This window comes from Rhinolophus ferrumequinum, chromosome 10 (genome assembly GCF_004115265.2).
Source record: "Rhinolophus ferrumequinum isolate MPI-CBG mRhiFer1 chromosome 10, mRhiFer1_v1.p, whole genome shotgun sequence".
In the NCBI taxonomy this organism is placed as follows: domain Eukaryota; kingdom Metazoa; phylum Chordata; class Mammalia; order Chiroptera; family Rhinolophidae; genus Rhinolophus; species Rhinolophus ferrumequinum.
Window position 1 is genome coordinate 33612644 of NC_046293.1, and position 11985 is coordinate 33624628.

The following is an 11985-nucleotide window of genomic DNA, read 5'->3' on the forward strand; positions in this document are numbered from 1 at the left end:
ATACCCTCCCTTACGCTTACGCGTCCCCAGTGGTTTCCAAAAAACAGGCTTTAGTGATCAAGTTTCCTGCACGGAAAAGACTGGCAATAAAAAGAAAAAAGAAAAAAGAAACTGGTCGGCAAATGAACAAGCCCCTAAAGGCCTGAGTTCCATTAGAGCTGGGCGACGATTAGCGCCCCCGTTTCCCCCCGCCAATGTATCGGTGGAAGGAAGTGATCTGCGATAGATCGGCGGTCAAGGAGTGACCCCTGTTACATCAAGGGGTTAAAGAACCCCTACCCTGACCTCCCTAGTCCCCGACCCCAAAGCTCCACAAACTCAGAACCACTACTCACCGCTTTCAGCCGCTCTCCAATAAAACCTTCCCGCCACCAGCCTTTCCTTTCTCTCCAGGAGCATCCACCCTTCCGGGTCGGTCCATTCAACCAATGGCAAGTAACACCCTTCTCTAATTGGTCAAGGGGTGTGGCCACCATCGCGTCACTGAACAAGACTACAGATTATTGGATAATATTGGGAACGTGTTTAGTCAATGGGAAGCGATCTTGAAACTGGGGTGGGGGTGGCTGCGTGTTTCCGGAAGACGTGGCGGCTCTCGCCTGGGCTGTTTCCCGGCTTGATTACTCCCTACTTTGCTTCACACCCTGGGCTCTTCGAGGTGCTGTCGTCGCTACCCTGACCACTGCAGTCATGATCTCCTTAACGGACACCCAGAGTAAGCACCTGCCCCGGGGTCCCCGCCTGAAGCCCCGCACACCCCTTCCTGGGGCTGGGTCTCTCCCGCCCTCCCCTCCGCCCAGGTCAATGAATGAAGCTCCGCGTTGGGGGCGGCGGCCTGCAAAACTGAATTAGGGTTGCGGGTACCTGGAGGGCTGCCGTGAGGGGACGGGGGCTGGACGTGGACTGAGAGGAGACTCAGTGGGGTTTGGAGAGACGCCCGAGCTGGAGAAGGGGAGCTTTCGCCGAGGGTCTGTCTCGCCCCTCGGTCGCGCCGCTCTCTCACCCCCACTGAGATGGGCGCTTTGTTCCTGCGGACAACCAAGAGAGAAAGTTTGACGTGCGTTGTCCGCGGCCCACTCTTGAGGATGTCCCTGCACAAGACAGACTTGGGGCCCTCTACAAGTTATTGGCTGGTTGTTTGGGAGGCGGTATTTTAAATCATCTATTGTAGGCTCTTTTTGAAAATATGTTCACACTTAGATATTTTTGATATTCGCTTTTTGCCACCAATGGTAGCAATTTTCCAAAAATCCCTTGAAATAACTTCACTTTTCTACCAGCTAGTGCTTCCACAGTAGTAAGTCACTTTGTGTTCATTAAAGGATTTCTTTTGTTAGTATTGTATATTGTGCTTTGCGGCTTGCTTTATCATTTTAACATCAAGTTCTCTAGGCCTATCTTACCTCTAAGGTTGGCATTGCTATCTGTTTCCTTTTCTTTCAGTGTAACATTTTCTCCTTCCTACCGCTTTGTATCAGTGAGTAATTTTTATTTACATATCTGCCCATCCTATGGTACCTGTCTTTTAATGGTCTTGATAGTCGTTTTCTCTCAATTTGCTTTATCAGCCACACCTTTCATTTCTTGTCCTGGTTAACTTACTTGGATTTTCAAGATTTTAAGAATTAAACAATCTATTGAAATGAAATAGAACTTCATTTATAATGCCCTATTTTTAAAGTGGAGCATTAAGGTTTATAGTCAGGTCATGGCTGACTTGAACTTCAGAGAGTGTCTAAGGTCCTCCACATACACACAACTGCCACCCCAATCAGTCTCTCTTCCTTCCTGAGGTAGGACTGGGTCTGCACCTTGGGGCTACCTGCCCTGGTGAAGGAAAGGTGCCCAATATGTTCTTTTGGCCACAACCTGTTCTGATGTGAGAGTCTCTCTCTCTCTCTCTCTCTCTCTCTCTCTCTCTCTCTCTCTCTATATATATATATATATATATATATATATGTGTGTGTGTGTGTGTGTGTGTTTTAACTGTTAATAAAAACTAGCAATTGTATAAAGCCATCTTTCAGTTCATCATGTGTTTTCATATAAATCATTACACTTAATTCTTATAAGAGCCTTGTAAGGCAGAGAACAGTATTTTTGTCTTATACATTAAAGGAGCCTCAAAAGAAATTCCAAGTATGGTCATAAGTGACAGAAACAAGACTTGATCACAGCTCTGCTGGCTTAAAAACCTTTGTTCTTTTTATTATACCCTAGTAGCATTAAAGCAGTTGACATAAACTTTATATTTGAAATCCATCTTAGAATGATGAAATTCTTCCACAGCAAAAAGTTTCAACGGTAGATAATTTATCCTATAGAATTATGCATTGTTGTTTTTCTTTTGGGGAAATTATGTAGGATATTCAGAGCCTATTTTCCTTATGAAACACAGTGCTTTGTTCCTCTTGATTGAAACTCAGAACTAAAACTAGATTGCCCAAGGAAATTAGCAGAATTAAATACATAAACTGCTAGAATTTATTTGCTAGAGAAAGTACTTAAACTCTACATGGTTTTCCTGTCTAACTGCAAAGTATTATTACTATCTATCTGAATCTGATTATTACCTAGACAAGAATATGAATTATTAACCCTGTGCATAGATAGACATTCTCTTCTATTGAAGACATTATAGTGCCTGATTTAATCCTTCTAAAAACCAGAACAAGAGCGTTGGGTTGGAATATGGACAGAACAGGAAGCATTCTCCTCACTTCATTAAATTGATGAAGAAGATGAAATTGTGTTCTCTGCTGCTCTTCTGCCAAATGTTTTAAGTAGGACAGTGGAGTAGAACACAAAATGATTAGTGAACCAAAAGCTCTTTGGATTTCAAATGGTGTTTGTGTGTGTATTTAACTGCAGGAATTGGCCATCTTTCAGGTGATTTGCCAAGATTATTCTGGGATTCTGATTCTGGGACAGGGTGACCAAGCACTGATCAGAGTAGAGTAAATAACAATTCATGACTGTTTTAAGGGATTCTATAATAACTCTGCCCCTCCCCCCCAAAAAAACCGACAAGATTTACTGAGTGGGGCAGTTCCCTTGCTGCCTCTAAATTTGTACTTCATTATGTCACATGGCCTAAAATTCTTCCATGATATTCAGTTGAGTTCAATTAAATTGATATTTAGCTGAGTTCCTTATTCTGACATTTTTTAAAGGGCATAGTAAGAAAGACAATGCTGATTTAAAATAAGATGCCAAAAGGCTAACAGTGATTGCCATTGGATTAGCATTTATTTCCTTATAAAATTTCTACAATAAGCTTTTTTATTTTAGACCAATTAATTTTATTAGATTGCTTTTTTCAGCTTGTTCTTTAAACACACACACACACACACACACACACACACGGGCAAGAGGCAATTTGGTTTGCTAGTGCATAAGAGGAAGATAAATTTATTTCATTGGGTATGATTCTGGTGGTGAGAGGGCAGTTCTATGTAGGGCTTTTATAACCAGCAGGTTCATGAACGCTTCGGCATAGGGAGCAAGAGAATTCTGGAGATGAGAAAAAGGTACAGTGAGTCCAGTTGGAGACTTTTGACCTATTCAGGTCAGGGCATACTTGGCAACATCATGTCAGTGCCAGTTTTGGCAAAGATGTTACAAAGATCTGTGGTAGACTACACTGGATACAATAGTAGGGATGTCTGGGTTCCGTATTATAATTGTTCAGACCGGATTTGAATTCTAGCCTGACTCTGCACCACCACCACCACCTACCCCATGCCACCGCACACACATTTGCCGGGTCTCTGGTCAAGGGAAAGTTACTAATCTCTGTGAGTCTGGTTGCACATGGGAAACATGGGACTGGTGCTACTTTTTACCTCACAATTTTGTTAAAGGAATTACAACATACTTGTATAAACATTCATTAAATGTAAAACCATATTGCGACATTGTCCTTTTTTACTGCAGTCAATTTCTAATATTTCTACCAACAACTACTTGGTGGTTGGATAACACACTAAACGTATTAAACCTGAATCACCCAAAGATGCTTCCCCCAGAAGTTCAGTATACTCCAATTACCTTGAGTCTCATTTAACCAAACATTAAACCTGAAAAAAAAATCTTGCGGGAAGCAGTATGGCATAATGGTTAAGCACACAGACTTTGGATTCAAATAGACCTGAGTTCAAATGCTTAACCAGAGTGTGACTTTAGACAGATTAAGTCAATTCTCTAAACCTCAGTTTCCAGCATCTCTAAAAGAATATAATGATATCTACCTTGCAGTAGTATTGGGAAGATTAAGTTATGTAAGGTAATTCATAATGGCTAATTCATGGTAAATTCTCAATACATAATAGATGTATTTCCATATAATTTCGTTTCTAAACAAATATCTCAAAATTTTTATTTAATCATTAGGATAACTTGTGCAAAGATAGAAGTTAGATTCAAATAACTCAGCAGCCGATGATTAAATCCTAACTATTAAATAGTTATTTAATGGAATGTTACCTGTTCTTATATCCATATTTTCCTCTAGTAAATTATGTCTGACATTTAAACAGTTATTTTGGTAAATTCTTTTCAGGCATGTAAGCATGAAAGTTTCAGCTTCAAATTTTCATAGGAATTTATGTCTGTGGAATACATATTATCAGTGTATTTATAGACAGGTACCTGAATTCTTTTAGACTAACTTTGGGAGAAAAAGGTAGCTGGAATGGAAAGCAGTAGTTACTGTAAGTCAAGAAGATGAAGAAAAAGGTACATAATGTAAGTTTTCAAGTCATCAACACATTTTACATGGCTTAATTTTTTTTTAAGTTGCTGTGACCTGGATTTTAGCTTTCTGGAGCCAAGCCAAGATGAGAAATCACTAATAATGTGTTTAAACTTGTTTTCCAAAAAATATGGTTTCTGCTCTGGTTCATTGTTTTATGCAGGTAGTGCTTCTAGATAAAAATAAGGGTTGGTGGCTATTTCCTAAAAGCAAAACTAAAATGATCAGGAAGGTGACTTAGGGGATTGTGCATTGTAAAAGCATTAACAGAAAAGTACAACTGTAACCTCAGAAAGTTAAGATGCTGCTGACTAAAAAGATAAGTCCTAGAGAATGTAGAGGCAGTAAAATTATTAGTTTTATATGCAAGGTGAGCAAAGCTTACATTTGGTCCACAGCTGTATACGTACTCAGTGCCTACGGCAGTGGCTGGCATCTAGGAGTTGACAATACTTTGTTTTTGAATGAAAGAGTAAGAACCCAGAATATTAATATTAGGTAGTAGCAGTGTTCTTTGAAACTTTGGAGAGGTGATTTCAGTACTCAGACTAAATATGTGAATGCTTTCATAGTTTGGATAAATTTGTAGGAGATAAATCCGTAATAAGCCGTCAAGAAGTTAAAAGCGATGCCTATCCTTTTGAAACTTAAACTTTTGAGGAGACAGACCTGATTCTCAAAATATTTCCTGTTGCCATTGTGAGAAGCAGTGTATAAATGAAGTATATTGTGCTGACTTACTCTAGCATTTCTAATGAGTGAAACAAAGGATTAGTTTTAAGAGGGAAGAAACTGCAGATATTGTACATATTAATAATAGTCATAGGATATGAAAGGAGATAAATAGTAAAAGTAATCCCATATATTTACATCTGATGCCAGAGGTATTCTTGGGAGAGAAAAAGAATTTATGACCAAAGGTTTAGAATCCTGATTTACCTTTCTCTATTCTGGGTGTGTTTGTAAGAAATGCTCTCATATGAAGATTAGAAATTTCCGTTTAAATTTTGACGTAATTTGCTGATGTTAATTTAATTTGTTATAGATCTTAGTGAATGTCATTACAAAGTTAATCTGCAATGTTGGGGATCTATTTCTTTACATCAGCCAAAAGAAAAACTGAAAAATTGTCTTAGTTTACAGGGATTTTAATGTAACTTTAATTTTCCTTGACCCTTAACCATGTAACTTATATTGCAGAAATTGGAATGGGATTAACAGGATTTGGAGTATTTTTCCTGTTCTTTGGAATGATTCTCTTTTTTGACAAAGCACTACTGGCTATTGGAAATGTGAGTTTTTCAATATATATTTTAACTTCATAAGAAAATTTTAACTACAAATACATTCTTACCTGCTATTAAATTTGGGGAAAATAATTCACTCATGCTTACGTAAGAATTCCTATTACATCATCTGTTTCCATCAGGAATGAAACCTGTCAGCTTTCTGTTTAAATAAAAGGTAAACACTTAATGAGGTTTTCTAATTCCATGACTCCTCTGTTAAGTGTTTGATACGTCTTTTGCAATAGATTAAATCGAGGCCACCTCTAAATAGGAGTTCAAAGTAGATGACTTTACAGCCCCCATGTCTTGGTAAATTTATTAATATGTTTTGACTTAAAACATCTGAGATTTCACATTTGGTTCAATAGCATAAAGTAAGTAGATTTTTAAAGACCATTTAAATTTTTTAAAAATACATCTTTATATTAATAGTTGACTTGCTAAGAACGGTGTGTATATTGTTTTGTGTACTCGGATGTCCATGTGTGGAGGTTGTCCGAGCATTCTAGAAATAAATAACTCTTCTAAGAAGGCAATAAAGTCAGTGAATAATGATTAAATATCTTTTGAAGTATATGTTACCATTGGTCTTTTAATTGGAAATTGGTACATATAAAGGATAACAAAATTGTTCAAAATCGATGGTTTAATAAATAAACAATATAAACAGCATTGGTATCTCAATATGAAACGTAATCATTAGGTTTAATAAATATTTATGTGCAATAATTTCACTAAAGGAAGTTAGTGAAGTTAGGCAAGTATTTGGGAGTAAAATTCGGGGAAAAGAAAGCTTTCACTAGATGACCATTTCTTGTCCACTTTTGAAAACATACAAAATATATGTATATTTGAGGGCACATGGCTGTATTTTTATTTCTGCTGCCACCAGATATTCTGGAATTACTAAAACTAGAATCCTTTTCCTGGCTTTGCATGGTTTCCTCTACCACGTTGGCCCTGTCAATATTTCTCCCGTCCATACGCGCTCCTATAGCCCATGGTGATGTTTTCAGAACCAGGAGTATCTCCAGGTGACAGTTATGGTCAGCCTCTTCCCTCTTTGCCTCAGCCAAGCCATTTCCATCTTGTTCAACCTGGGCAAACCCCTGCAGGTGCAGCTGCCCATTGGTAACGTCTAATCTTGTCTCTTTTTCTCCATTCAATCAAGATAGATAAGGATTCAGAAGAGTGGGCAACTTTCACATGCTTAGCCCACTCCTTGGTGTGCATTTTCTCTGGCCAGTTGCCCACATTAAAAGCCAGATGTGCTCCTTCTTTTTATATTTAGCTTTAACCTTACTTTTCAAATGCAGTGTGTTTCACTACTTTTTCTTAGTTGCATTTTCTTTCTCTTCCAGGTTTTATTTGTGGCTGGCTTGGCTTTTGTAATTGGTTTAGAAAGAACATTCAGATTCTTTTTCCAAAAACATAAAATGAAAGCTACAGGATTTTTCCTGGGCGGTGTATTTGTAGTCCTTATTGGTTGGCCTTTGATAGGCATGATCTTCGAAATTTATGGATTCTTTCTCTTGTTCAGGTAAGGCAATCATTTAATCTTTTTCAGAAAAGCGGTGTGTCATATAATTATAAAAAGCCAGATATTTGCATCGGTATGAGGAAGAAGACTATAATTTTCATAAATGGATTTTTGTCTATACTGAACCTTTTACTATAGTTTTAGATAATTTAATCAACTATAAAGTGTTTATCAGATGTGGATGATGGCCCATATAGCGGTATAAATTATCTTCAAGTATTTTCAATTTAATAAAATTTTATTGGCCTTTTAAGACACTGTCTTTATAAAGTTTGCTATTTTCATCAACTAAACAATGATAGAGCCAGCATCTTAGTATGTAAAAACTGAAACTGCCTTGTTACTGCCATTTGATAACAATTCCTTTAATGCATATACATATTGACAAATTTTGTACCAATGACACCATGGGAGAGTTTGATCAGGTAGTATTTCATACATGCCAGTTACCAAGTGAATAGACAATAGTGTGCAATGTGAGAAAGTACCTTTAAGTAAGTTTGGTTTAATTATTGGTCAACAAATGTATATCCTTTGTCTTCTGTCATCAGGAACCATATTACCCACAAGAGACATAAAAATGAATTAAGTGCCAAATTTGCTTTAGAGAATCTCCCGTTTCTAATATGGGAAATAGATAAAGATACCAGATAGTCGTAATGCCATTATATATGTATATGCAAAATATTACAGGAGCATAATTAAGAAAGAAATCAAAGCCTGGGAGATGTGAGAAAGGTCAACTGAAGTTCAAAGTCTCTGAAACATTTAAAATTTTAATAGGACTCTTTCTTTGTACTTGGTTAGCAATTTTGGTAATAGAGAATGTATAAGTTCTAAGAACTTTTTTTCTCTCTCCTAGGGGCTTCTTTCCTGTGGTCGTTGGCTTCATTAGAAGAGTGCCAGTCCTTGGATCCCTCTTGAATTTACCTGGAATTAGATCAGTAAGTAATCCTGTACTTAGAAATATAATTTTTAAACCACAAAAATACTCTTTGATGCTCTGTACTTCTAGAAATTGGACTGATTGATACATGATTCATTGATGTTTTTTATGATATAAATGGTTATATCCCATAGATCATGATTACCTTGAATACCAGAGAAAATAATCATTGCTAAACCTATAACCTGAAATTTTGTTTCACTGTATTCATTTTTAAAATTGTTCCCTATTTTTTAATGTAACTCAGATTAATATGCTATGCTACCTTTCTCTTTGAGAGTTCAGGCATTTTTCAATTAACTTTTACATGATCTCTAATTTTAGAAGCAATGATATAAAAACGATATCATTATTTTTTATGAATATTTTCTTTCTTAGACTGTTTCACCAAATGGGGTGTATTAAGACAATTAAATAAAGCACTATTATACTTGCTTTGATAAAGAACAGATGATAAAGTTCTGTTCCAGCTCTGTCTATGATTTGGAACAGTGTTGTCAAATCTGTGTCTCCAGGGTGAGTGGACCATCAACTTCCTAAAGTTGTTTATAGATTTTATAGATGTTTCCAGAGAGATGGCCCGTTGCATTTATTGAATTCTCAAAGAGCTAAAGGTACCACTATAAGCCTATTTAATTTTCATCCTCATCAATTGCAGAGTCAGAACCATATAGCCTAAGACAACCTAGATATTTGAAATTACCTTTAGGGAGAGAATGTTGTGCTTTCTCCCCACCTAAATTTGCCTTAAAATTCTGATGAGTCAATCCCTGACTACCATTGAGCAACTTTCAATTTCAGTGTGCCAGTCACCTATTTGTGATAACATAAAATATAGGCTTATAGGGGTATATCCTGATTTCATTTGCATTAATCTCCAAACTCATACAGTAGTCAATGTTGTTTATACTTAGAATGGCTTTTGAATTTACTGAAACTTCTAATTATAGAATTGTAATCATTATTCATGTCCTCAATTCAAGGATTTTTTAATAGTTGCATAAATGGACACCCAATACTATATGTTCCCTATTATTATTACTTCATTATAACTGCTTATGTAAAAATGTGAATACTGAAATGAAAGGGTTAGATGATTGCTAGATTTTGATAGTATTATAACCACTTTGGTTACATAACTTTTAATATCTCCACTAATTACTTTGTTTCAATATTTGTTTGCATCACCCATCTGGAATGCTGAAGAAAGCCCAATTGCTTTACATTTGGGGTGGAGTAACCAAAGTAAATAACCACTTACATGAATATGTGTTAAAACTTACATTCAATAATTATAAATTTATGTTTGCATCATTACATCTAATTTTAATGTCATTGCCACTTTCAGTCTATAGTCCAGAAACACATTTAAAGTATTTTTCAGTCAATAGCTGTTGTTAATTATTGAACTTAATGGAGTTAAATCTGTTTGTTCAAAGACTACATAGGCCCAGAAGAGATCCACAGTAATGGTCAGTTGAAATATCTTATTGGGTTCATTAATGCATGAATGGCTGACATTTCAGCTTTTTATTTTTTTGTTCAGCTATCAGTGTTAACTTCATTTTATCTAATTTTTTTATTCATTGTGTTGCATATCTCATGGTGCACCCTTAAAGTCATATGTATAATATGTCATGCAAAAACAACTTTGAGAAAAAATAATTTTTTTATACATATTTACGTGTCAGAAGATGGTGGTGAGTAGTACTGAATTAATCATTGTCAGTCATACCTTAATTTCCATGAATCTTCTTATAAAGCTGGGTTTTTAAATCAACATATAAAATGTTTATATAATGTTTTATAATGCTGTAGGCTTCCTGTTAATTATCTGTTTTTTTCCTTGCAGTTTGTAGATAAAGTTGGAGAAAGCAACAATATGGTATAACAACAAGTGAATTGAAGACTCATTTAAAATATTGTATTATTTATAAAAATTCTTTGAAGAATATTCAGCACAAAATTAAGTTACATGAAATAGCTTGTAATGTTCATTGCAGAAGTTTAAAATGTATACCTACAAAGTACCAACAGCAGTTAACAAAGAAGCAGTGAAAACAGGCTTCTAGTCAAGTGATGTAAGAAGTCAGCAAGCAAACTGAAGAAGATGAAATCTGTTACAAGGCATAATGAAACTCTTGAAGGCGATTTTTATTGTTTTTCCACAATGTGCGAAAACAGCCATTCTTAGAGAACTATGATGCCTGTTTCTTTTTTTTTTTTTTTTATTTTGAAGGTGCAGGAGCACCCACAGGCATTTACTTTTTAGAACTGTCCACTGCCGTGACAAAAGTATTTTCTGTTGCGCTGTGTCCCCGAAAGTGATGCATGAGTTAGATTGGATTATGTCATTTAATGTATTAAAACCAAGGAAAACCCAGGTTTGATGTATGAATCACTTTTTTTTTTTTTGTAAACATGATTGGTTAAAATAAAATCCAGATGAAAATCTGAACTAGGTAGATATTCTCTGTTGGAATATGCAAAGGTCATTCTTTACTAGCTTTTAATTCCTAAATTATAGCTGACTAAGTACTTCTTTGGTCAACACACTCTGCAAATACTAATACTCTTCTTGGGAGTCTGACCAAAGACTGTATGTGTATCATTCATTACATGCAGGCGTTTAACAAAAAGCATTCTTGACCCTGAAGTAGTCTGTTACAAAGCTTGTTTCATTGAAGTCTTTTATTTCAGATGCTAAATGATGCAAACCAAATGGATTTTCCACATTATCATGTAGTTTTTCTTTCTTTTTTTTTAATTTAGCAGTGGTTTATTATTATGTTTTCACAAACTAAAACAACTATTGGTAATATTTACTTTGAGACATAACATGTTAAAAGGTTAATAAATTTACAGCTGTTTCTAAAGGCTACTCATGTAAGCTGATTTTTCCCTTTCAGCTTTTTCATCACATAAAAATCCATATGCATGACGTATGCTTTATATGATCATTCTTCATCTTGAGTTCATAGAGAAAATATCTGAGTTCACATGCTGAAGTTATCGTTTCTTAAAAACATGACACTAAAGAAAATGATGTGTTGTTTTTTCCTACAGTTGCTGCTTGAGAGGCAGTAAGAAACAATGGTTGTTTCTTTACTAGTTTTCCAAGGTGGCAGCTTTTGTGGTAGACACGGGAACACAAGTCAACAGCCATAATACTATTTGTTTTACCACTAATGATTTCACTACTTACTTTTTTTTAAAGAGTTGCAAAGCTTTTTCATGCATAAAATCATAATTGAAATTTGTGATTTTTCCTTACAGACATGTCCACAAAATATGTTACAGCCTGTTATTTTTAGTTAAATCTCTTGATGCACAGAGTACTCCCAAACTTGCTCATTTAAAGAACGAAAGTCTTGGTATATAATCGAGTGGTTCAGTCTTGTGGATTACTGTCTCTTGGTACTGGCATTTAACTTATGATATAATCTGTGAAAAATAG

At 35.7% G+C, this 11985-nt stretch overlaps 2 protein-coding genes across 2 annotated transcripts in view; one reads left to right on the forward strand and one right to left on the reverse strand.

Annotated features, from left to right (window-relative positions):
* RECQL (RecQ like helicase) overlaps positions 1-418 on the reverse strand; it is a 30723-nt gene extending 30305 nt beyond the window's left edge. The window contains exon 1 of the mRNA XM_033116959.1: positions 336-418. Coding sequence (XP_032972850.1) covers positions 336-399 — 64 coding nt within the window. The 5' untranslated portion in view covers positions 400-418. The remainder of the gene's footprint in view (positions 1-335) is intronic.
* Positions 419-572: 154 nt separating this feature from the next.
* Positions 573-10911, forward strand: GOLT1B (golgi transport 1B). Its single transcript, XM_033118597.1, has 5 exons — positions 573-715; positions 5954-6045; positions 7404-7582; positions 8445-8526; positions 10381-10911. The coding sequence occupies exons 1-5, from the start codon at positions 691-693 to the stop codon at positions 10417-10419; spliced, it is 417 nt and encodes a 138-aa protein (XP_032974488.1). The 5' UTR covers positions 573-690; the 3' UTR covers positions 10420-10911.
* The last annotated feature ends 1074 nt before the right edge of the window (positions 10912-11985 follow it).